The following is a 26,970-nucleotide window of genomic DNA, read 5'->3' on the forward strand; positions in this document are numbered from 1 at the left end:
GAATGCAGCCTCTTCAGAGCAGACCACCAGCCACCTGCTGGAAGAAGACCCTCACCACCCCAACCTATAACCCTTTCTCTTCCTTCCACTCTTCCAGCTCTATCTAGAACTGCTCAAAACCCCAATAAAACTACGCACCCTCAGAAAATAACACCCACCAAAACACTCCCCAAAAAAGGCATTTACATGGCTTTGCTAAGCAGAAGAAAATCTCACTTACCCACTTCTACCACCTCATCCAGGGAAATACAAAGTCCAAAATAAGCTCAGTAGACTCAAAGGTGTTTTGTATAGTCTTCTGGCCTTGGGGCCCTTAAACAGCATTTTCAGCTCTAGCTATCTGGTCACCAAAGAATCTAAATATCTCCTAATCTTTTAAGCCTAAAAATTTCAGGGACTCCTCGCTGACACCGTAGACTCAGGACTCTCAGCAGTAAAGGGCAGTGGCAAGGGATGGCCTCACTTACTGGTGCTCTCCAACACCAAGGACAGTTGTTCTCTCACCTTTGCATTTGTTTGTGGTCTTGTCCAGTATGGCCTTAGTGGAAACAATCTTGCCATATCTAAGGGAGAGGAAAATGCAAAGTAATAATCTGGGGGCAGAGACTAAGAATAGGACAGATTCAGACATCTCGACAAATCCATGCCCTTTCCATGATCTAACTTCCTACTCAAACATTAATAAAAATAAAAAAGAAATGGGGGCCAGGTGCAGTAGCTCACGCCTGTAATCCCAGAATTTTGGGAGGCTGAGGCTGGAGGATCACTCGAGGTCAAGAGTTTGAGACCAGCCTGGCCAACATGATGAAGCCTCATCTCTACTAAAAGTACAAAACTTAGCTGGGTGTCACGCTAGTAGTCCCAACTACTTGGGAGGCTGAGGCAGGAGAATTGCTTGAACCTGGGAGGTGGAGGTTGAGGTGAGCCAAGATGGCGCCACCGCATTCCAGACTAGATGACAGAGCGAGACTCCATCTCAAAAAAAAGAAAAGAAAAAAAAGAAGTGGGTTAAAAATGCCACACTTAATATAAACCCATCCTCCCCAAAGGTACCTAAAAGAAATAAGGTAACTGTACTCCTTATAATACCAACACATTTCTCTCTTCTTTCCCAGCTAAGACTCACACACTAGTTGGAAAGAGATGACTGTCTTTTGGGGAAAGAAGCTTGGCAATGTCCACACAAAAGAGTGTGTAGAGGCAGAGCTCTGGCTGGAATTCCCTGAGGACTAAAAAGAATCCTTGCCATTACTTATTTTCTTTTGGAAAACACCACTGATCCTATGAAAAAACTATAGACATTTTTCTACTCTGATATCCTATTTCCATCACCCCTCCACTGACCCCTTTAATTGAAGGTCAACCTGAGCCAAATTGCTTTGGTTCAAATCCTGGTTCTGCCACTTTTTAGCTATGTGTGATCTTGAACAAGTCATTGAACCTTTTGGTGTCTCAGCCTCATCATCTGTAAAATGGAGATAGGATGGTTAGGAGTGTGAATTGAGTTAATAAACACAAATCATTAATGTCTACCACACGGTAAGCACTTAAAATTTTTAATTGCTATTATTATTATATTCAAGGAACCTCAACTTTAATATCTCTTTGCCTTACTCTAAGACTTCTATTTCTCATTGTCAAGATTTGAGGGTGTTAGGGAGGAGAGTGGGAACTGTAGTATTAAAAAAAAATTGTGTGTGTGTGTGCGTCAGGGTCTGGCTCTATTGCCCAGGCTGGAGTGCAATGGTGTGAACATGGCTCACTGCAGCCTTGAACTCCTGGGCTCGAGCAATTCTCCTGCCTCAGCCTCCTGAGGACCAAAGGTGTGTACCACAATGTCCGGCTAATTTTAAAAATTATTTGTAGAGACAGGATCTTACTATGCTGCCCAGGCTGGTCTTTAACTCCTGGCCTCAAGCAATCCTGCTGCCTTGGCCTCCAAAAGTGCTGGGATTACAGCTGAGAGCCACCATGCCCAGCTCTAAGAAAATCATCTTATAAACAAAAAACCATCTAAATTTTGGTGATAAGGCCAAACGCTGCATATCCTTTCTTCTTCTTCTTCCTTCTTCTTCTTTCTTCTTCTTCCTCTTCTTCCTCTTCTCCTCCTTCTCCTTCCTCTTCTTTTTTTTTTTTTTGAGATGGAGTTTTGCTCTTGTTGCCCAGGCTGGAGTGCAATGGCGCAATCTCAGCTCACTGCACCCTCCGCCTCCCAGGTTCAAGCGATTCTCCTGCCTCAGCCTCCCGAGTAGCTGGGATTACAGGCGCCTGCCACCACACCCAGCTAAGTTTTACATTTTCACTAGCGATGAGGTTTCACCATGTTGGCCAGGCTGGTCTCAAACTCCTGACCTCAGGTGATCCACCCGCCTCAGCCTCCCAAAGTGCTGGGATTACAGGCATGAGCCACCACACTTGGCCAAGTTATAGATTTTTGTCCAGTAAAAATGCAAATTATTTCTGTGCAGTAGATAAAATAATTGCAAAGGTTAGTGGCTTTACTATCCTATAGGACATAAACCAGTTTTTTATCTAATGTAGCAATCTTATTCCAACATTCTTTCTTCATTTCCTATAAATAGTTCCTCAAATGCTCTTTGAACTCATTTTGCCATCCTGCTGGTTCCCTCATTAATGAGTTATAAAAATCTTTGACTCACGTACATTTTATATTTGCATGACAGTTGTGTTTTCTTTCTTTTTGTTTTTTGAAAGAGTTTCACTCTTGTTGCCCAGGCTGAGGTGCAGTGGCATGATCTTGGCTCACTGCAACCTCCGCCTCCCGGGTTCAAGCGATTCTCCTGCCTCGGCCTCTGGAGTAGCTGGGATTACAGGCATGCGCCACCACACCCAGCTAATTTGGTATTTTTTAGTAGAGATGGTGTTTCACCATGTTGGTCAGGCTGGTCTTGAACTCCTGACTTCAAGTGATCCACCTGCCTCAGCCTCCCAAAGTGCTGTGATTACAGGTGTGAGGCACTGTGCCCAGCCTAACAGTTGTGTTTTTCAACTTATTGAAAATTATACTTTGGTAGCAGAGTCACGTGGAACTTCTAAAACTTGAGTAGTAGTGTATCACAGATCAGGGATTATATTAGAGGTGTTCCACTAGACAAAAGCCTCTACATTCCACTCCAGGAGGGTGAAAATATTAAAGAGACAGAACAGAAATCACTAACAAAGTCAGAAGTACAAGAGCTAACTGAAAATAGTTGTCAGGGAATGAATTTGAGAATAATACCCCAAACAAGCGATTTTCCCATCTCTCCTTCTATCCCTAAAGAACATATGATGATTGATTTGTTTTCACTCCTTGGCGGCATCTCACTGACTTTTTTGGTGGAACTTCTGTGATCCAAAGGATTAGACAGAATAAGCCAAGCAATGCCCTGAAAGCTGGGAACAGAACACACTAAAAGGAGGGTGAGGATGGATGTGGCTATCCTAGCCCTTCCAGGCTACATACTTGGATTCATTCCCAAATTTAGGCAGCGGAGGGACTCATGAGAAGTCTGACTGTGGGGCAGAGGACACAAGTGCTGCTATCCCTATGAAGGCCCCAGGGTAGAGCTTGCTGTGGTCTAGCAGCTGAGACTTTGAGCTCAGAATTTCCACTGCAGCTGGCAGCAGCTGGGTCACTGCTGCTGCTTCCTTGAAGGAGCCCCTCCGAGAACCAGGAGCTCCAGTCCTAGACTCCACGCCTCTCCTTCCCACATACCAGACTTTAGGATCCAGCAATATTTACTTCCTCTACAACCCAGGGAGAGACAACTGGGACAAAGGCAGGAAGTCCTTCTACGCATGAGAAACATCCTTCCTAGAAAGGCTTAACTCCCTGCTCACAGCGGACAGAGGGCTCCACCCACCTGCTCTGCTCAGTCTCCTCGTCAGGACTCCTCTGGCACCTCTTTCATCCCTGCCTCACTCCTGCCTCTCCACAGTCCCCTTTTGGGCTCCTTACTTCGATCTTACATGCTGCCCTTGACTATACTTATGCTTCAGACACAGCAAAAGATAAGGCAATTGTTCAGAAAGGCAAAATAAAAATCCCTCTGTATCTGTAGGTTTCCCACTTGTGGACTGAACCAGCCATGGATTGAAAATATACAGGGAAAAAAAAAAGGTCTTTCTTCTAAGAGAAGTTCAGGGAAAAAAAAATTAAAAAAAATAACTGTTGGGTACTATGCTTAGTACCCAGATGACAAAATAATCTATATACCAAATACCCGAGTCCCGAGTTTACCTATGTAACAAACCTGCACATGTACCCCTTAACCTGAAATAAAAGTTAAAATGTTTTTTAAAAGAAAGGATGGTTGCATCTGTACTGAACATGTACAGACTTTTTTCTTGTCATTATTCCCTAAACAATACAGTATAACATTTATTTACATGGCATTTGTATTGTATTGAGGTATCATAAGTAATCTGGAGATAATTTTAAAGTATATAGGAGCATGTGCATAGGTTATATGCAAATACTACACCATTTTATTTTATTTTATTTTTATTATTTTGAGACGAAGTCTTGCTCTGTCACCCAGGCTGTGGTGCAGTGGCATGATCTCGGCTCACTGCAACCTCTGCTTTCTGGGTTCAAGTGATTCTCCTGTCTCATCCTCCTGAGTAGCTGGGACTACAGGTGCCCACCACCACACCCAGCTAATTTTTGTAGTTTTAGTAGAGGCAGGATTTAACCATGTTGGCCAGGCTGGTCTCCAACTCCTGACCTCAGGTGATCCACTCATCTTGGCCTCCCAAAGTGCTGGAATTATAGGCGTGAGCCATCATGCCTGGCCACTACACCATTTTATCTAAGGGACTTGAGGCCAGGCTCGGTGGCTCATGCCTGTAATCCCAGCTTTTGGGGAGGCCGAGGCAGGAGGAATGATTGAGCACATGAGTTTGAGACCAGCCTGGGCAACACGATGAAATCTCATCTCTACAAAATTTACAAAAAGCCGGGCGCGGTGGCTCACAACTGTAATCCCAGCACTTTGGGAGGCCGAGGCGGGCGGATCATGAGGTCAGGAGATCGAGACCACGGTGAAACCCCGCCTCTACTAAAAATACAAAAAATTAGCCAGGCGTGGTGGCGGGCGCCTGTAGCTCTCGGGAGGCTGAGGCAGGAGAATGGCGTGAACCCGGGAGGCGGAGCTTGCAGTGAGCTGAGATGGCGCCACTGCACTCCAGCCTGGGCGACAGAGCAAGACTCTGTCTCAAAAAAAAAAAAAAAATTTACAAAAAATTAGCCAAGCATGGTGGTGTGTACCTGTAGGCCTAGCTACTCAGGAGGCTGAGGTGGGAGGATTGCTTGAGTCCTAGAGACTACGGTTAGTTGTGATTACACCACTGCACTCCAGCCTTGGTGACAGAACAAGATCCTGTCTTAAAGAAAAAAAAGCATAGGGACATGAGCTTGGTGAATTTTGGTATCCATGCAGGGGGACAGAGGAGGTCCTGGAACAAATCCCCCACAGATACTGAGGAACGAATATATGGTAAAGTCTAATCAAGATTCTTCTCTGAGCGAGGCACAGTGGCTCACACCTGTAATCCCAGCACTTCGGGCGGCCGAGGTGGGCAGATCACCTGGTCAGGAGTTCGAGACCAGCCTGGACAACACAGTAAAACCTCATCTCTAGCGAAAAAAAAAAAACAAAAATTAGCCGGATGTGGTGGTGTGCGCCTGTAATCTCAGCTACTTGGGAGGCTGAGACTCAGTCTTAAAAAAAAAAAGATTCTTCTCTGTCTTGTGATGTGAGAGAATTTTTGTAGCACATTATATTTAGTACAAGAAACAAAATTTAGAAATCAAGGACCTATATTAATATGATACTCTTTCGCTCCCTCATAAACCAACATTTCTGCTAATTCCCACCTCTCAAAAATTACTAGTCCAAGACAGTCCCCTTAGTTCCACTTACATGCCTTTCTAGCAAGGTAAGCTGAGATAACGGACCAGTTTTTAAAATTTTTTAAATATATATTTTTACTATATTTTTTATAGAGACAAGGTCTCACTATGTTGCCCAGACTGGTTTTGAACTCCTGAGCTCAAGCAATCCTTCTGCCTTGGCCTCCTAAGGTGCTAGGATTACAGGTGTGAGCCACCACGCCCGGCCCAAGGACCAGTTTTGTATATACACTAGACTTTATTTTTTATTGTTTGTTATTTTTTGAGCTGGACAACTGTGCACTCTTGCCATTTTCCCAACATTCCTAATTGGGCAATTCCATGATTCAAATCTACTAAAAAGAACTCCGAAGGGTCTTCATGGGGTAGATGCAGAGTAATTGCTCCTATCTCCACTTTCTTTATCTGCTAATATGAGGTCTCCATTCCCAAGGAATATCTCCAGCAGCAGAAAGTCCGAAGTGCATGATTTGATTGGCGAGTCCCACTTTTTTCCATCCCCACTGCCAGCTCTCTCATGCCTTCTAATTAACATCTATAGAGATATTAAACTTTTCTATTCAAGGTGTAAGGACAGCAATCTTTCCACTAAGACCATCAGGTTGGGGGAGGTGCTGGAAATAAAGTTGGATATTAGGCTTTAAAGGCCAGTCCCACACTGGCTTTCCTTAGAGAAATACATAAAGGCTTTATAATACATATCAGTAGCAGGTAGATTTCTCTTTTTTTGAGATGGAATCTCGCTCTATTGCCCAGTCTGGAGTGCAGTGGCATGATCTCGGCTCACTGCAAGCTCAGCCTCCAGGGTTCACACCATTATCCTGCCTCAGCCTTCTAAGTAGCTGGGACTACGGGCACGCGCCACCATGCCCGGCTAATTTTTTTGTATTTTTAGTAGAGACGAGGTTTCACCATGTTAGCCAGGATAGTCTCTATCTCCTGACCTCGTGATCTGCCTGCCTCGGCCTCCCAAAGTGCTGGGATTATAGGCGTGAGCCACTGCACCCGGCCAGTAGCAGGTAGAATTTTTTAAGAGAGAGGCTGCTGAGAAAGTTTGTGTCTATGGAGTAGAAACAAAATGCCATTGCCTTTTAGGATAAGTGAGCTGGCAAGGCCAGGAGTGGTGGCATGCGTCTGTAATCCCAGCTACTGAGACAGGAGGATCACTTGAGCCCAGGAGTTCAAGACTAGCCTGGACAACATAACGAGACCCTGTCTCAAAACCAAATCTATACTGTCCCTGGAAGCCTACCCACATGTACTGCAACTTACGGCTGACACAGCTTGACAAGATCTTGGTCAGTAGTGCCTGGCTGCAATCCTCGGATGTATAGGTTGGTTTTGCTCAGCTGGTCATTTCCATTGCTTCCACTACTGCTGTTAGGTGTACTGTTGCTTGGGCTAGGTGGTGCCATCTGCTGAGCCAGTGACACATATGGCTGCAGGGAGACATGAGGAAGAGGTAGAAGGATTATCCATTTACATGTTGGAGAGTGAGGAAGATCCTGAACCTCTTGAAAAAATGATTCCAAACTATATATAATCACAAATGTGCACTCACTTGGACACACATAGTTTGTTCCTTAGCTCCATATTTTAGCAGAGAAGAAATCTAATACCACATTCTGAGATAGCCCAAAGATTTAAAATTCTGTTGTAGCTTTTAATACACCCTTTATATTTCCTATTCCTTTTTCCCTCTTTTGCCAGCACTTACATTAGGACTTCCCAGATAACACTCTGTGGGCCGGGCGCGGTGGCTCACGCCTGTAATCCCAGCACTTTGGGAGGCCGAGGCGGGCGGATCGCGAGGTCAGGAGATCGAGAGCATCGTGGCTAACATGGTGAAACCCTGTCTCTACTAAAAATCCAAAAAAATTAGCCGGGCGTGGTGGTGGGTGCCTATAGTCCCAGATAGGAGGCTGAGCCAGGAGAATGGCGTGAACCCGGTAGGCAGAGATTGCAGTGAGCCGAGATCGTGCCACCGCACTCCAGCCTGGGCAACAGCACGTTTGAAAAAAAAGAAGAAAAGAAATGCAGGACGGGCGCAGTGGCTCACGCTTGTAATCCCAGCACTTTGGGAGGCCAAGGGGGGTGGATCACGAGGTCAGGAGTTCAAGACCAGTTGACCAAGGTGGTGAAACCCCGTCTATACTAAAAATGCAAAAAAAAAAAAACAAAAAAAAAAAACTAGACAGGTGTAGTGGCACTCGCCTGCAATCCCAGCTACTCAGGAGGTTGAGGCAGGAGAATGGCGTGCATCTGGGAGGCGAAGCTTGCAGTGAGCCGAGATCACGCCACTGCACTCCAGCCTGGGTGACAGGGCAAGACTCCATCTCAAAAATAAGAAAGAAATGCAACTCAAAACCACAGTGGGATACCATCTCCCAACAGTCAGAATGGCTAGTATTAAAAAGTAAAAAAATAACAGATGCTAGTGAGGTTATGAGGTTATGGAAAAAAGGAACACTTATACACTGTTGGTTGGAGTGCAAATTATTTCAACCATTGTGGAAGACAATGTAGTGATTCCTCAAAAACCTAAAAACAGAAATATCATTTAGCCCAGCAATCCCATTGCTGGGTATATACCCAAAGGAATAGAAATCATTCTATCATAAAGACACAAGCATGTGTATATTCACTGCAGCACTATTCACAATATCAAAGACATGAAATCAACCTATGCCCATCAATGGTAGACTGAATAAAGAAAAGGTTGTACATACACACATGGAATACTACACAGCCATAAAAAAGAATGAGATCCTGTCCTTTGCAGGAACATGGTTGGAGCTGGAGGCCATTATCCTTAGCAAACTAACGCAGGAACAGAAAACCAAATACCGCATGTTCTCACTTATAAGTGGGAACTAAATGATGAGAACACATATTTACATTAAGGGGAACAATACACACTGGGGACTGTCCGAGGGTGGAGGGTGAGAGGAGGGAGAGGAACAGGAAAAATAACTAATAGGTCACTAGGCTTAATAACTGGGTGACAAAATAATTTGTAAAACAAACCCCCATGACACAAGATTACCTATATAACAAACCTGCACATATACCCATGAACTTAAAATAAAAGTTAAATAAATTTTAAAAAGAATCACTTTGAAATTTCCATTTAATTACTAGCTCTGCAATAATAATAATACACTGGTCCAGGCACAGTGGCTCACACCTGTAATCCCAGCACTTTGAGAGGCTGAGGTGAGAGAACTGCTTGAACCCATGAGTTTGAGACCAGCCTGGGCAATATAGCAAGACCCCATCTCTACAAAAAATACAAAAATTAGTTGAGGCAGGGTGCAGTGGCTCACACCCCTAATCCCAGCACTTTGGGAGGCCGAGGTGGGTGGATTGCCTGAGCTCAGGAGTTCAAGATTGGCCTGGGCAACATGGTGAAACCCTGTCTATTAAAATACAAAAAATTAGCCAGGTATGGTGGCATGCACCTGTAGTCCCAGCTACTCAGGAGGCCAAGGCAGGAGACTTGCTTGAACCCGGGAGGCAGAGGTTGCAGTGAGCCAAGACTGCACCACTGCACTCCAGCCTGGGCAACAGAAAGAGACTCCATCTCAAAAAAAAAAAAAATTACGAAGGTTGTGATAAATACGTATTTCATAAAGATAAAACATTGTCAAGAAGACTATGACCTATGGCCAGGTACAGTGGCCCACACCTATAATCCCAGCACTTTGGGAGGCCGAGGCGGTTGGATCACTTGAGGTCAGGAGTTCGAGACCAGTCTGGCCAACATGATGAAACCCCGTCTCTACTAAAAATACAAACATTAGTCAGGCATGGTGGCACATGCCTGTAATCCCAGCTACTTGGGAGGCTGAGGCAGGAGAAATGCTTGAACCTGGGAGGTGGAAGTTGCAGTAAGCCAAAATCGTGCCACTGCATTCCAGCCTGGGTGACAGAGGGCGACTCCATCTCAAAAAAAAAAAAGAAGATTGTGACCTAAATTCTTTTTTTTTTTTTTTTTTGAGGCGGAGTCTTGCTCTGTCGCCCAGGCTGGAGTGCAGTGGCCCGATCTCAGCCCACTGCAAGCTCCGCCTCCCGGGTTCACACCATTCTCCTGCCTCAGCCTCCTGAGTAGCTGGGACTACAGGCACCCGCCATCACGCTTGGCTAATTTTTTGTATTTTTAGTAGACACGGGGTTTCACCGTGTTAGCCAGGATGGTCTCGATCTCCTGACCTCGTGATCCACCCGCCTCGGCCTCCCAAAGTGCTGGGATTACAGGCGTGAGCCACCGCGCCCAGCCTATTGTGACCTAAATTCTTAATCACAGTTCCTGAGTTTAGAATAAGGAGTTTACTGCTGGAGATCATTAAATAAGATATGTCTTTCTTGGCTGGGCGCGGTGGCTCACGCCTGTAATCCCAGCACTTTGGGAGGCCGAGGCGGGCGGATCACGAGGTCAGGAGATGGAGACGACCCTGGCTAATATGGTGAAACCCCGTCTCTACTAAAACTACAAAAAAATTAGCCGGGCTTAGTGGCGGGCACCTGTAGTCCCAGCTACTCGGGAGGCTAAGGCAGGACAATGGCTGTGAACCCAGGAGGCAGAGCAGAGCTTGCAGTGAGCCGAGCACTCCAGCCTGGGTGACAGAGAGAGACTCCGTCTCCAAAAAAAAAATATGTCCTTCTTTATCTCTAAGGAGTTGCTATTATTGATCCTTAGCTGAGAAAACAAAGCTGCTTCTCTGAATATGAGACTGTAGGTCTGTCAGTGATGAGGGTGATGATGATGATAGCCACGATGTCAACGTAACAATGATAATAAAAGCAACTGTCAGCTTGCACAGTAGCTCAAGCCTGTAATCCCAGCTGCTCAGGAAGTTGAGGTGGGAGGTTGGCTTGAGGCCAGGAGTCAGAGACTAGCCTGAGCAACAGAGTGAGACCCTATCTCTTAAAAAAACAAAGAGGCCAAGCACAGTGGCTTACGCCTGTAATCCCAGCAATTTGGGAGGCTGAAGCAGGCAGATGCCTCAAGCCCAGGAGTTCGAAACCAATCTGGGCAACCTGGTGAAACATCTATAAAAAAATGCAAAAATTAGGTGGGCACGGTGGCACACACCTGTAGTCCCAGCTATTCATGAGGCTGAGGTGGGAGGATCACTTGAGCCTGGAAGGCAGAGGTGTAGAGGTTGCAGTAAGCAAGATCATGCCACTGCACTCCAGCCTGGGCAACAAAGTAAGATTCTGTCTCAAAAACAAAAAAAAAAGGAAAAAGAAAGAAAAAGGAAGGAATGAAGGAAGGGAGGGAGTAAGGGAGGGAGGGAGGGAGGGAGGGAGGGAAAAAAACAAAAGCAACTTTAGTAGCACCATACTATGTGCCAAGCACGAGCAGATGAAGAGACCACCTGCCTCAGTTGGCGTTCATCTATCCCCATTCTCAATGCGAGATAATGTTTCTGAAAGAAAGAATCAATGATGCCAGGACTGTCCAAACAAGAATACAAGGGTTACTGGGGAAATAAATAAATTGAAGAGAAGCAGCTGGTGGCTCATGCCTGTAATCGCAGCACTTTGGGAGGCCAAGGTGGGTGGTTCACTTGATGTCAGGAGTTCAAGACCAGCCTGGCCAATATGGCAAAACCCCGTCTCTACTAAAAATACAAAAATTAGCCGGGCGTGGTGGCACATGCCTGTAATCCCACCTATTTGGGAGGCTGAGGCAGAAGAACTGCTTGAACCCGGGAGGCGAAGGTTGCAGTGAGCCAAGATTGCATCATTGCACTCCAGCTTGGGTGACAGAACAAAACTCTGTCTCAAAAAAAAAAAAAAAAAAAAAAAAGGCCAGGCACAGTGGCTCACGCCTGTAATCCCAGCACTTTGGGAGGCTGAGGCTGGCGAATCGTGAGGTCAAGAGACCGAGACCATCCTGGCCAACATGGCAAAACCCCGTCTCTACTAAAAATACAGAAATTAGCTGGGCGTGGTGGCACGCGCTTGTAGTCCCAGCTTCTCGGGAGGCTGAGGCAGGAGAATGGTATGAACCTGGCAGGAGGCAGAGCTTGCAGTGAGACGAGTTCTCACCACTGCACTCCAGCCTGGGCGACAGAGCGAGACTCCGTCTCAAAAAAAAAAAAAAAAAAAAAAAAAAAGCCCAGGCGAGGTGGCTCACGCCTATAATCCCAGCACTTTGGGAGGCTGAGGTAGGTGGATCCACTTGAGATCGGGAGTTCGAGACCAGCCTGACCAACGTGGAGAAACCCCGTCTCTACTAAAAATACAAAATTAGCTGGGCATGGTGGCACATGCCTATAATCCCAGTTACTCAGGAGGCTGAGGCAGGAGAATCGCTTGAACCTGGGAGGCGGAGGTTGTGGTGAGCTGAGATCGCACCATTGCACTCCAGCCTGGGCAACAAGAGCGAAACTCCATCTCGAAAAGAAAAGAAAAGAGAAGAGAAGAGAAGAGAAGAGAAGAGAAGAAAAGAAAAGAAAAAAGAGGCTATTAGTTTGCTACCATGCTTACCATCTTGGTTTTAATACTAAGGTCTTAGATATAGTTCAAAAATATGACTTAGTCAATAATAAACTTACTACAAGACCTGAAAAAATTCTTAGAAAAGAAGATATGGCTCAGAAGAAAACAACTTTTCTGCCTTTATTGAGCTTACAGTCAGCAAAAACACTGTGGGACTGGTCCCTCTCATCAGGAGGTAAATTCTTTAGGCTTTTTGCTCTATAGGAAGCCATTGCTTACTATAAAACAACTTTTATTTCTTGCCATTCTCACGTACCTTCTGAAATTGCTGCATAGGTTTGACACCAAAGAAAAATGGTAGAAAAATATTCACTTTTAAGGGTAAGAGAATACAAGGGGGAGAAATGATTAAGAAAGCCCCTAAGTAAAGCTTATCTGGCTTCCTAAAACAATTTGGAGACAAAGACCCTGTAAACTAATAATATGTTTACCTATAATATGTAAGAGAGAAAAGGGTAATACATATGAGCACCCAGGGAACTGACATATTCTTACTGGAGAAGGGAAGAATAAAAAGAAGCTATGGTTTCTCCAGAGCCCTACCATGGATTCCCTCCTTATGTTTCTCAGCTGAGGAAGTTCTAATTCTTCAACAAGAGAGCATCATAAATGAGTTTATATCCAAATTGATAGAGAGATGAAGGCTAGGGTAGGCAATGGCTTACTATAGAGCAAAAAGCCTAAAGAATTTACCTCTTGATCAGAGGGACCAGTCCCACAGTGTTTTTGCTGACTGTAAGCTCCATAAAGGCAGAAAATTGTCTGAGTTGCCTATCTTTGAATCCATAGTGACTTTATTGATGAATAAATAATATCATCAGTTAATATTATCAGTTAATATCATCATCATGAATGAGCTGCCTTCTCAGCTCTGTTCAATCACTGATAAAAGTGAACTATCAAAGGAGCAGTTTTACCTCTATACTTCTTTCATGTTATTTTGGCCTTAAATATAGTTCAGAATGTGGTTAGTATTAGTTCTCAGCAGCTGCTTAAAAGCTAAAAGACAGGCCAGGCGCGGTGGCTCACACCCGTAATCCCAGCACTTTGGGAGGCTGAGGCGGGTGGATCACCTGAGGTCAAGATTTCAAGACCAGTCTGGCCAACGTTGTGAAACCCTGTCTCTACTAAAAATACAAAAATTAGCTGGGTATGGTGGTGCATGCTTGTAATCCTAGCTACTCCAGAGGCTGATGCAGGAGAATCGCTTGAACTCGGGAAGCAGAGGTTGCAGTGAGCCAAGATCACGCCACTGCACTCCAGCCTGGGTGATAGAGTGAGACTCTGTCTCAAAAAAAAAAAAAAAAAGCTAAAAGACAAAGTAATGTTTAGTATAAGAAGAGATTACGGTGACATACTTTTACATTAAATACTTTAGATCCTATGATCCCCAGAGATTTTTATAGGGTATCTTACAGCATAATTCTCTATCCTTTATTTATTATTTTTCAGGTCTCACTATGTTGCCCAGGCTGGTCTTGAACTCCTGGGCTTAAGCAATCCTCCAGCCTTGGCCTCCCAAAATGCTGGGATTACAGGCCTGAGTGAGCCACTGCGACTACCCTGTCTATTCTTTAAATATCACACCACCAATTTATAGGGAATTGAGGTATTTCTCACTCCCTCTCTCCCTTTTTTTTTTTTTTTTTAAGACACAGAGTCTAGCTCTGTCTTCCAGGCTGGAGTGCTGTGGCATGATTATGCTCACTGTAACCTCAAACTCCTGGGCTCAAGTGATCCTCCTGCCTCAGCCTCCCAAGTAGCTAGGACTACAGGCACATACCACCACACATGGCTAATTTTAAAAAACATTTTTGGTTGGGTGTGATGGCTCATGTCTGTAATCCCAGCATTTTGGGAGGCTGAGTGAGAGGACTGTTTGAGGCCAGGAGTTTGAGACCAGCCTGGGCAACATGGTGAGACCCCATCTCTACTGAAAATACAAAAATTAGCTGGGCATGGTGGTGGGCGCCTGTAATCCCACCTACTCAGGAGGCTGAGGTGGGAGGATCACTGGAGCCCAGGAAGTGGAGGCTGCATGAGCTGAGATCGTGTCACTGCATTCCAGCCTGAGTGACAGACGAGACCTGGTCTCAAAATAAAATAAAATTCATAGAGGCGGAGTCTTGCTATGTTGCCCAGGCTGATCTTGAACTCCTGGCCTCAAACAATCCTCCCACTTCAGCCTCCCAAAGTGCTTGGATTACAGGTATGAGCCACCATACCTGGCCAACGTCTTCTTCTTCTTTTTTTTTTTTTTTTTTTCAGACGAAGTTTTGCTCTTGTTGCCCAGGCTGGAGTACAATGGTGCGATCTTGGCTCACCGCAACCTCCGCCTCCTGGGTTCAAGTGATTCTCCTGCCTCAGCCTCCCGAGTAGATGGGATTACAGGCATGCGCCACCATACCCAGCTAATTTTGTACCAAGGTCTTCTTAATATTATGTCTTAAAGATCTCAGTCTCAGTCCTAGACAATTAAAGAAAAACAAAACAGAAGGAATTGCTATATAATTTAAACAAAAGTAACTTTCTGAGTCAGAGAGAGGTAGTCTTCAAGATGTTGAGGGCCAGCTCACTGAGTAGGTATCCAGGTACTTGGCTGCCTGCCTCAAAGCCCTAAATCTTTTTTTTTTTAAGTGTATATATCCTTTTATTCAGAAATTCCACTTGTAGGGATGCTTATATATGTGCACAAATATATATGTACAAGGATATTCATTGCATCATTCGTTTATAATAGTAAAATACTGAAAAAGCATATACTCATCAGTGAGAAAACTGGTTACATAAATTATAGTGCATACATAAAAGGAGTACCATGTAAGCCATTAAAAATAATATGGCACATCTATATGTCTTTTCCTGGAAGGATACTAAAAATATACTATTACATGAAAAAACTAAGCTGTTTAGTACCACTACTACCAATGTTAATATTACTATTTATTTAAAACATTTTATTTTATTTTAAGTTCCAGGATACATGTGCAAGTTTGCTATATAGGGAAACAGGTGCCATGGTGGTTTGCTGCACCTATCAACCCATCACCTAGGTACTAAGCCTCACATGCATTAGCTATTTATCTTGATGCTCTTACCCTGCCTGTCCACACAACAGGCCCCAGTGTGTGTTGTTCCCCTCCCTATGTCCATGTGTTCTCATTGTTCAGCTCCCATTTATAAGCAAGAACATGCAGTGTTTGGTTTTCTGTTCCTATATGAGTTAGCTGCGGATAATGGCTTCCAGCTCCATCCATGTCCATGCAAAGGACATAATCTTGTTCCTTTTTATGGCCACATAGTATTCCATGGTATGTATTTACCAGATTTTCTTTATCCACCTATCATTGATGGGCATTTGGGTTGATTCCATGTCTTTTCTATTGTGAAGAGAAAGCTCTAAATCTTTAAATGTGCTTTCCACAAAGGCATCTCAAGTTCCCCTGGATCCTTGACAGCTGATAAGGGAAACATCAAGCCTCTGCAGACAGATGACAGCTCAATATGGGTGAATTATCTATATCTGCAAAGGAAGGAGAATTTTGTCCTTCGTTCTAATTTTAGAAGAATTCAGCCGGGTGTGGTGGCTCACGCCTATAATCCCAGCATTTTGGGAGGTCAAGGTGGGTGAATCACTTGAGGACAGGAGTTCAAGACCAGCCTGGCCAACATGCTGAAACCCTGTCTCTACTAAAAATACAAAAATTAGCCGGGCGTAGTGGCATGCGCCTATAGTCTCAGCTACTCGGGAGGCTGGGGCAGGATAATCACTTGAACCCAGGAGGCGGAGGCTGCAGTGAGCCGAGATCGTGTCACTGCACTCCAGCCTGGGTGACAGAGCGAGATTCCATCTCAAAAAAAAAAAAAAATTAAATTACAAGAATTCTTTTTTTAAAAAAGACTCAATTTTTAAAGACTCTTGGTCAGATGCAGTGGCTCAAACTTGTAATCTCAGCACTTTGGGAGACCAAGGCGGGTGGATCACTTGAGCCCAGGAGTTTGAGGCCAGCCTGGGCAACATGGTAAAACCTCGCCTCTACTAAAAGAAATACAAAAATTAGGCTGGGTGCAGTGGCTCACGCTTGTAATCCTAGCACTTTAGGAGGCCATCGTGGGCAGATCACCTGAGGTCAAGAGTTTGAGACCAGCCTAGCTAACATGGTGAAACCCCATCTCTACTAAAAGTACAAAAATTAGCCGGACTTGGTGGTGTGCGCCTATAATCCTAGCTGCTGGGGAGGCTGAGGCAGGAGAATTGCTTAAACCTGGGAGGCGGAGGTTGTAGTGAGTAGAGATCACACCACTGCCCTCCAGCCTGGGCGACAGAACAATCTTTATCACATACACACACAAAAAAAGAAATACAAAAATTAGCCAGGCATGATCGTGCATGGCTGCAGTCCCAGCTACTCAAGAGACTGAGGTGGGAGGATGGCTTAATAGAGTGATACTCTGTCTCAAAAAGACTCCTGGCAGGGTGCGGTGGCTCACGCCTGTAATCCCAGCACTTCGGGAGGCCGAGGCAGGCAGATCACATGAGGTCAGGAGTTGGAAACTAGCTTGGCCAACATAGTGAAACCCCGTCTCTGCTAAAAATACAAAAATTAGCCAGGCGCCTGTAATCCCAGCTACTCAGGAGGCTGACACAGGAGAATCGCTTGAACCCGGGAGGATGAGGTTGCAGTGAGCCGAGACTGCACCACTGCACTCCAGCCTGGGGGATAAAGCGAGACTCTGACTCAAAAAAAAAAAAAAAAGACTCTTAATTTTAAAAGAATAACTATTACTGATATTTGGCACTTGTTGTATATGGTGCTAAGTATTTTATTTATTTTTTGAGACAGGGTCTTGCACTGTCACCCAGGCTGGAGTGCAGTGGCATGATCATGACTCACTGCAGCCTTGACCTCCCAGGCTTAAGCAAGCCTCCCACCTCAGCCTCCCGAGTAGCTGGGACTACAGGCACTTGCCACTACATTTTTTAATTTTGTAGAGACACACTATGTTGCCAAGGCTGGTTTCGTACTCCTGGGCTTGAGGGATCCTCCTGACTCCGCCTTCCAAAGTGTTGGGATTACAAGTGTCAGCCACTGCACCTGGCCTGTGCTAAGGATTTTATATCTACCATCTCAGTTATCCTACCTCTCTTGCTTTCCTTCTGCTTTTATGTGTGGCTGCTCACTCTGAGAAGGGAGTGACGCTTCTGGGAAATAGAAATGTCCTTTCCACACGGGTGTCTTCACACATCTTTATATGCTAAATTCCAGTCATCCAACTAATCTTAAATCTGCCGTTTCCTAGCATCCTGCTTTGAATTTGAATAATCAATCAAAGTTTCCTTTTCTGTCTTGGTAACCAAGTGGGTACCTGTCTAGGTTTCACTGGCAGATCCAAAGTCAAAAAAGCCCCAGCCTTGAGACTACTTCTCACCTCCAGGGAATAAAACTGAAATTCCTGCATTTCACACAAAAAAATCAGTGAAATACTAGAAGTTTTTAAAAACATTACCTCCTTTACATGCCTACATTTCTAAGGCAATACATTAGCTTTTAGTTAATAAATCAAACTTCAAGACTCGTCATCACACTACCAGGCTTTTCATGCCTTCCTCTGTCACCCAGGCTGAGTGCAGTGGCACGATCTCGGCTCACTGCAACCTCTACCTCCTGGGTTCAAGCGGTTCTCCTGCCCCAGCCTCCCAAGTACCTGGGACTACAGGCGCATGCCACCATGCCCGGCTAAGTTTTGTATTTTTAGTAGAGACTGGGTTTTGCCATGTTGGCCAGGCTTGTCTTGAACTCCTGACCTCAGGTGATCTGCCCACCTCGGCTTCCCAAAATGCTGGGATTACAGGTGTGAGCCACCATGCCTGGCCTCAAGTACTCAAATGTTTACTAAGTGAATGAATTAACCCATGTTTATTCTGAAAGCATTCAACATATATACATCAAGCAGGTAATCTCAAATTCTGCAAGTCTAAAATTAATTTTTGTACCTTTTCCTGAACTCCCTTATTTCTAATATCTCTTAACTTGTCTGACTGCCTCTGTTCTCCAAACCACCCTCAATAATGCAGCTAGCATTAGCCTTCTCAAGTATATGTGATCATGTCATTTCTCTCTATATAAACCCATTAATGTTGCCCATTCACTTCCAGTCTACTTCATAAGAAGACTCATACCTAGAATACTCTTTTATTGGATTTCTTTACATATTTCTTTGCTACATGATGATATGCTACCATCCCTTACTTCTAAAAGCAAATCTAATATCATCCCAGACATCTAAGATTTTAGGCCACATGTGATGGCTCTGCTTAAATCTTGAAATCATGAGGGGCACAGTACAATTATGAGTCCTCTTCTAAATACTACTAATTCAAATGACTTCTGTCATTCTACCTAATGAGCATAAACCAAGGTTATGAGTAAAAACCTGCAAGGTTTCGTTTTCTAGGAGCCAAATAAAACCGCATGCCATTCAAAGGAGTGAAGCAAACTGATGGATGTTAGAGCAGAGATCTATCCCTTTTTTCTTTCTTTTTTTTTTTTTTTGAGACAGGGTCTTGCTCTGTCACCCAGGCTGGAGTGCAGTGGTCCACGATCATAGCTCACTGCAGCCTCAAACTCCTGGGCTCAAGTGATCCTCCTGCTTCAGTCCCCCAAGTAGCTAGGAATACAGATGCATGACACCATACCTGGCTGATTTCTAAATTTTTTGCTATGTTGCTTAGGCTGGTCTTGAACTCCTGGCCTCAATCCTCCTGCCTCAGCCTATCCTTTCCCTTCCTCCCTTCCTTTTATTTTTTATTTATTTATTTATTTTTTTGATACAGAGTCTTGCTCTGTCACCCAGGCTGAGGTGCGATGGTGCAATCTCGGCTCACTGCAACTTCTGCCTCCCGGATTCAAGCGATTTTCCTACCTCAGCCTCCTAAGTAGCTGGGATTACAGATGTGTGCCACCACACCCAGCTAATTTTTGTATTTTTAGTAGAGACGGGGTTTCATCATGTTGGCCAGGCTGCTGTCAAACTCCTGATCTCATGTGATCCACCCACCTCGGCCTCTCAAAGGGCTGGAATTACAGGCATAAGCCACCATGCCTGGCCTTTTTTTTTTTTTTTTTTTTTTTGAGAAAGGGTCTCACTCTGTCACCCAAGCAGGCTGGAATGTAGTGGCACGATCACAGTTCACTGTAGCCTCAACCTTCCAGGCTCAAGTGATCCTCCCACCTCAGCCTCCTGAGTAACTGAGACTACAGGCACACGCAACCACACCTGGCTAATTTTTGTATTTTTGTAGAGACAAGGTTTCACCATGTCGCTCAGGCTGGTCTCAAACTCCTGAGCTCAAGCAATCTGCCCACCTCAGCCTCCCAGAGGGCTGGCATTACAGGCATGAGCCACTGCACCTGGTCTAGTCTATCCCTTTCTTAAGAGAAACCTGGAGAACTGACAATTCAGCCAATTCAGGTCTTCTAATAACCCTGACATTGATTCTCACATGAAAATGACATTTAGGACATATCAATAAATAGCAAATGAGATTTAAGATTTAGAATCTGCTGCAGTTTATGAAATCTACCATAGTACAGGAGGATTAAGGAAAAAATCTGGCTCTTCATTTTCTTTTTTTCCTTTTTTTTTTGAGATGGAGTTTCGCTCCTGTTGCCCAGGCTGGAGTGCAATGACATGATCTCAGCTCACTGTAACCTCCACCTCCTGGGTTCAAGTGAGTCTCCTGCCTCAGCCTCCTGAGTAACTGGGATTACAGGCAAGCACCACCACGCCTGGTTAATTTTGTATTTTTAGTAGAGACAGGGTTTCTCCATGTTGGTCAGGATGGTCTCGAACTCCTGACCTCAGGTGGATCTGCCCGCCTCGGCCTCCCAAAGTGCTGGGATTATAGGCGTGAGCCACCACACCCTGCCTGGCTCTTCATTTTCTAGCATAGGGCCTGACATAAGACTGATGGCCCCTGAGAACCATTTCAAACTAGTATGAGTGATAATACAGTCCTATCCTTCCCTTCCCCAGAACATTCATTAATCTGAGGGAAAGGCTGGTGGGACATGGACATAAAATTATATAACTCCTTCATCTTTCACCCAGAAAAAGAAAAATCGAATTCCCCTGTACCCGTAGCAGAAACCTCATGTTTCCTGTCTTACTGAGTCGTATGAAACTAGGAGAAAAGAGAGTGTCCTTCCATTTGCTCTCTTTCAAGAGATTATAATGATAGAAGGAGGGTGGCACAATGCCTACTTCCCAATCACTAGGTTTTCATCAGCTCTTTTAAGAGAATGATCCAATCAGATGAGTTACTTGCAATTATAATCTAGTATAAGTAAAACATTGTCTTTAAAGAAGCTGTATTTCTGGCCCAGCCCAGTGGCTCAAGCCTGTAATCTGAGCACTTTGGGAGGCAGAGGCAGGTGGATCGCTTGAGGCCAGGAATTCAAGACCAGCCTGGCCAACATGGTGAAACCCCGTCTCTACTAAAAATAAAAAAATTAGACGTGGTGGTGCACATCTGTGATCCCAGCTACTCGCGAGGCTGAGGCACAAGAATCACTTGAACCTGGGTGTCGGAGGTTGCAATGAGCCGAGATCATTCCAGCCTGGGTGACAGAGTGAGACTTTGTCTCAAGAAAACAAATCAAAACAAATAAAGAAGTTGTATTTCTGAAAATTAAGCTCTCCGATCAAGTGCTCATTTAGTCTAGTTTCATAAAATTTATGAATCCTGTATCCATTCATTTGCCATCAAAGTCATCCTCACCCTGGGCCCTTAACTATGAACTGCCAGAGCAGTAGAAAACTCAATCCCACGTCTGATACCTAGCTAAGTTCCTGGCACATAATAGGCACGGATATTTGTTAAAATGAGTGAAATAAACACAGGGTTTGCTAATTGTGTATCATGTTAAAAATCCCTAAAAAGTCTCACAGATAAATAATCCAGCAGCCTAACATCAAAATTCCTAATGCAACGGGAATGTGGATGATCTACAAAACATATTCCTGGGGCCAGTGGTCTCTAGGACATACAACATATCTGAACGTTTGCCTAAAATACATTATTTCCTGGGTTCCAAGTCATTGTATCACCTAATAAGAGAAAGTCTACTTTCTCTGAGAAGTAACAGACCCCATAATAATTACCCATGAGATCCTTTGCACTATTTCAGTCATTCAGCAAATATTTGTTTGTTTGTTTGTTTTTTGAAACAGAGTTTCACTCTGTTGCCCAGGCTTGAGTGCAGTGGCGCAATCTCAGCTCACTGCAACCTCTGCCTCCCAGGTTCAAGCAATTCTCCTGCCTCAGCCTCCCAAGTAGCTGGGATTACAGGCATGTGCCACCAGGCCTGGCTAATTTTTGTATTTTTAGTAGAGATGGGGTTTCACCATGTTGGCCAGGCTGGTCTCGAACTCCTGACCTCATGTGATCTGCCCACCTTGGCAGCCTCCCAAAGTTCTGGGATTACAGGTGTGAGCCACCACATCCAGCCAAGCAAATATTTGAATACCAACTATGTACAAACACTGCTTGTACATATGCTGTGGGGACTCACAGATGAATGGTGTATGAGTGAAATATTTCATAATATATTTATTTATTAACATGCTCCACAGGGAGGTACATAATAAATTTAAATGCACATCCACAAGGAGTCACTAACAAGTTCACAAACTAGAGCTTACAATCTAGAAAAGTAGCAGAATGGGCTGGGTGCGGTGGCTCACATCTGTAATCCCAGCACTTTGGGAGGCCAAGGTGGGTGGATCACCTGAGGTCAGGAGTTCGAGACCAGCCTGGCCAACATGGTGAAACCCTGTCTCTACTAAAAATACAAAAAAATTAGCCAGGCATGGTAGTGGGCACCTGTAATCCCAGCTACTTGGGAGGCTGAGGCAGGAGAATCGCTTGAACCTGGGAGGCAGAGGTTGCAGTGAGCTGAGATCATGCCATTGCACTCCAGCCTGGGCAACAAGAGCGAAACTGTCTCAAAAAAGAAAAGAAAAGAAAAGTAGCAGAACAAAATGTTTGTGCTAATGGTATAGGAATATGAAAGAAGACACAATTAATTCCTGAGGGTGAAGTCTCTCAAAAAAGACACTTGGGCCTTGAAAGGATAAGCAGAACAAATAATTATTTTTTTTAAATAGAGACAGAGACTCATTATGTGCCCAGTCTTGTCTCAAACTCCTGGACTCAAGCAATCCTCCTACTTTGGCCTCCCAAAGTGCTGGGATTACAGGCATGAGCCACCATGCCCAGCCAGAACAATAAACTTTTTTTGTTTTTTTTTTTCAGATGGAGTTTCGCTCTCATTGCCCAGGCTGGAGTGCAGTGGTGTGATCTCAGCTCACTGCAACCTCTGCCTCCCGGGTTCAAGCGATTCTACTGCCTCAGCCTCCTGAGTAGCTGGGATTACAGGCACCCGCCACCATGCCTGGCTAATTTTAAAAATATTTTTTAGCAGAGATGGGGTTTCACCATGTTTGCCAGGCTGGTTTTGAACTCCTGACCTCAAATGATGCCACCTGCCTTGGCCTCCCAAAGTGCTAGGATTACAGGTGTGAGCCACCGTACCTGGCCCAGAATAATAAAGTTTTAATGGAGAGCCATCAAGGAAATGCAAATCAAAATCACAACAAGCTATCACTTTATACCTACTAGAATGGCTATAATAAAAAAGACAGGTAAGTTCTGGTAAAGGTGTAAAGAAACTGGAAATTGGAAACCTCGTATACCGCTTATGGCATTGCAAAATGATGCAGCTGCTTTGGAGGATAGTTGGGCAGTTCCTCAAATGTTTAAAGCATAAAGTTACCATGTGACCTAGCAACTCCACTGCTAGGTATACACCTAAGAGAATTGAAAACATGCCCACACAGGGCCAGGTGTGGTGGCTCAAGCCTGTAATCCCAGCACTTTGGGAGGCTGAGGCGGGGGGATCACAAGGTCAGGAGATCGAGACCACCCTGGCTAATACAGTGAAACCCTGTCTCTACTAAAAATACAAAAAAAATTAGCCGGGTGTGGTGGCAGGCACCTGTAGTCCCAGCTACTCAGGAGGCTAAGGCAGGAGAATGGCGTGAACCCGGGAGGTGGAGCTTACAGTGAGCTAAGATCGCACCACTGCACTCCAGCCTGGGCGACAGAGCGAGACTCTGTCTCAAAAAATATATAAAAATAAATAAAAATACAAAAATTAGCCAGGTGTGGTGGTGCATGCCTGCAATCCCAACTACTCGGAGGGCTGAGGTACAAGAATCACTTGAACCCGGGAGGCAGAGATTGCAGTGAGCCAAGATCGTGCCACTGTACTCCAGCCTGGGCAACAGAGTGAGACCCTGTCTCAAAAAAAAAGAAAAGAAAAAAAAGGGAAGAAAACACATGCTTACACAAAACCTGTACACAAATTTCACAGAAGCACTATTCATAATAGCCCAAAGTGGAAACAAGACAAATGTTTATCAACTGATAACTGGATAAATAAAATGTGATATATTCATATGATGAAATATTTATTCAGCCATAAAAGGGAAGAAAGTACTGATACATTGTACAATGTGAAGTAAGCCTAAAAACATTATGCAAACAGACAGAAGCCAATCACAAAGGACCACATGTTGCATGATTCCATCTATATAAAATGTCCAGAATAGGGCAATCTATAGATATAGAAAGTAAATTAGTGACTACCTAGGGCAATGGGAGAGGAGTAATGGGAGGATTAAGAGGTGATAGGTAAGTGGGTAGGATTTCCTTTTGGGGATAATAAAATGTTCTAAAATTGATTATGGTAGTGGATGCAAAACTGCATATACTAAGAGCCACTGAATTGTATACTTTAAATGTATGATGTGTGAACTTTAAACTGTGTGATGTGTGAATTATATCTCAGTAGAGCTGTTATAAAAATGTGATGAGGTGCATGTTTACAGCAGCACAATTTGCAACTGCAAAGATACGGAACCAACCTAAGTGCTCATCGACCAACAAGTGGATAAAGAAAATGTGATGTATATACACCATGGAATACTACTCAGCCATAAAAAGAAACAAAATAATGTATTTTGCAGCAACTTGGATGGAGCTGTAGGCCATTATTCTAAATGAAGTAACTCATTTAGAATGGAAAATCGCATATTATATGTTCTCACTTATAAATGAGAGCTAAGCTATGAGGATGCAAAGGCACAAGAGTAATATAATGGAATTTGGGGACTAGGAGGGGAAGGCTGGAAGGGGTGTGAAGGATAAAAGACTACATATTGGGTACAGTGCAAACTGCTCAGGTGACAGGTGCACTAATATCTCAGAAATCACCGCTAAAGAACTTATCCATGTAACCAAAAACCACCTGTACCCCCAAAACTATTGAAATTTAAATATGTAGTTTAAAAAATGTGATGAGGGCCAGGTGTGGTGCCTCATGCCTATAATCTCAACACTTTGGTAGTCTGAGGCAGGTGGATTGCTTGAGCCCAGGAGTTCAAGACCAGCTTGGGCAACATGGCAAAGTCCCAGCTCTACCAAAAAAAAAAAAAAATTAAAAATTAGCTGGGCATGGTAGCATGTGCCTGTAGTCCCAGCTACTCAGGAGATGGGAAGATCACTGAACTTGAGAGGCTGAGGATGCACTAAGCCATGATTGCACTACTGCACTACAGCCTGGCAACAGAGCAAGACTGTCTCAACAACAACAAAATATTATGAGGATGGGCAGACAGAAGAAGACATTCCAACCACTAAAACTATCTTGAGACGTTAGGTTACCAGAGGTTACCATGAACTGGCACAGAATTCAGCCTAGGTGGCATCACTCTACTTCATTTCCAGGTAGAAAAGTCAGTCACAAGATAAATATATTTTATTGAAGCTCAAATCATGTAAGAGAAAGAAATAAATATTTCCTGCAACTCCTCTTCCTAAAAACAATGTAAAACAAGAAAGGCATCTCTAAAACAGAGCCTGAGGCAGAGAATACATGCCACATAACTGCCAGCATAGATAGGTTTTTTTTTTGAGACAAAGTCCCGCTCTGTTGCCCAGGCTGGAGTGCAGTGGTATGATCTCAGCTCACTGCAAGCTCCACCTCCTGGGTTCAAGTGATTCTCCTGCCTCAGCCTCCTGAGTAGCTGGGATTACAGGCATGCGACACCACGCCCGGCTAATTTTTGTATTTTTATTAGAGATGGGGTTTCACCATGTTGGTCAGGCTGGTCTCGAACTCTCGACCTTGTGATCCCCCTGCCTTGGCCTCCCAAAGTGCCGAGATTACAGGCGTGAGCCACCACCCTGGCCTATAGCTGGTTTTGAAAGGTGACTCTATGGCCAGGCATGGTGGCTCACACCTATAATCCCAGCACTTTGGGAGGCTGAGGTGGGTGGATCACTTAAGGTCAGGAATTCGAGACCAGTCTAGCCACCATGGTGAAACCCCATCTCTACTAAAAATACAAAAATTAGCCAGGTGTGGTGGCGCATGCCTGTAATCCCAGCTATTTGGGAGGCTGAGGCAGGAGAATCACTTGAACCTGGTAGGTGGAGTTTGCAGTGAGCTGAGATCAAGATCGCACCACTGCACTCCAGCCTGGGGGACAGGGCAAGACTCCATCCCTCCCCCTCAAAAAAAGAGGTGACTCTAGGCCAGGTGCAGTGGCTCACACCTGTAATCCCAGCACTTTGGGAGGCCGAGGCGGGTGGATCCTTGAGGTCAGGAGTTCGAGACCAGCCTGTACTCTACCCTGGGCCATAGAGCAAGACTGTCTCAAAAAAAAGAAAAAAAAAGTTGACTCTCAGTACTTTTTTTTTTTTTTTTTGAGATGGAGTCTCGCTTTGTTGCCCAGGCTGAAGTGTAATGGCATGACCTCAGCTCACAGCAACCTCTGCCTCCTGGGTTCAAGCGATTCTCCTTCCTCAGCCTCCCAGGTAGCTGGGATTACAGGCGCCCGCCACCATGCCCAGCTAATTTTTTTGTATTTTTAGTAGCGATGAGGTTTCACCATGTTGGCCAGGCTGGTCTCGAACTCCTGACCTCAGGTGATCCACCCACCTCGGCCTCCCAAAGTGTTGGGATTACAGGCGTAAGCCACCGCACCCGGCCTTCATGGACAATTTGAAATGAAGTATGGGGCTGGGTGTGGTGGCTCATGCCTGTAATCCCAACACTTAGAGAAACCAAGGCAGGAGAATCATTGAGGCCAGGAGTTTGAGACCAGCCTGGGAAACACAGTGAGATAATGTCTCTATATAAAATTTTTCAAAAAAGAAATTTGGAGGCTGAGACAGGAGAATTGCTTGAACCCAGGAGGCGGAGGTTGCAGTGAGCTCAGATTGTATCATTGCACTCCAGCCTGGGTGACACAGTGAGACTTCATCTCAATAAATAACTAAATAAATAAAAATAATGAAATGAAATATGGAGCGGTTAAAAAATAAATAAAGAGGCCAGGTATGGTGGCTCACGGCTATAATCCCAACACTTTGGGAGACAGAGATGGGAGGATTGATTGAGCCCAGGAGTTCG

At 44.6% G+C, this 26,970-nt stretch overlaps 1 protein-coding gene across 9 annotated transcripts in view; it reads right to left on the reverse strand.

The window, feature by feature from the left end:
* RBMS2 (RNA binding motif single stranded interacting protein 2) overlaps positions 1-26,970 on the reverse strand; it is a 101,148-nt gene that overhangs the window by 45,186 nt on the left and 28,992 nt on the right. For 7 of the 9 annotated variants that reach the window (XM_030822419.1, XM_030822418.1, XM_030822421.1 and 4 more), the window contains 2 exons: positions 7,190-7,356; positions 505-563 (listed from right to left, as the gene is read on the reverse strand). In XM_030822419.1, coding sequence (XP_030678279.1) covers positions 505-563; positions 7,190-7,356 — 226 coding nt within the window. Of the gene's footprint in view, positions 1-504; positions 564-1,344; positions 1,466-7,189; positions 7,357-7,634; positions 7,656-26,970 lie in introns of those variants that run through there. The other 2 variants (XM_030822425.1, XM_030822423.1) reach the window with 2 other exon arrangements.

Source organism: Nomascus leucogenys, chromosome 11 (assembly GCF_006542625.1).
Source record: "Nomascus leucogenys isolate Asia chromosome 11, Asia_NLE_v1, whole genome shotgun sequence".
NCBI lineage: Eukaryota > Metazoa > Chordata > Mammalia > Primates > Hylobatidae > Nomascus > Nomascus leucogenys.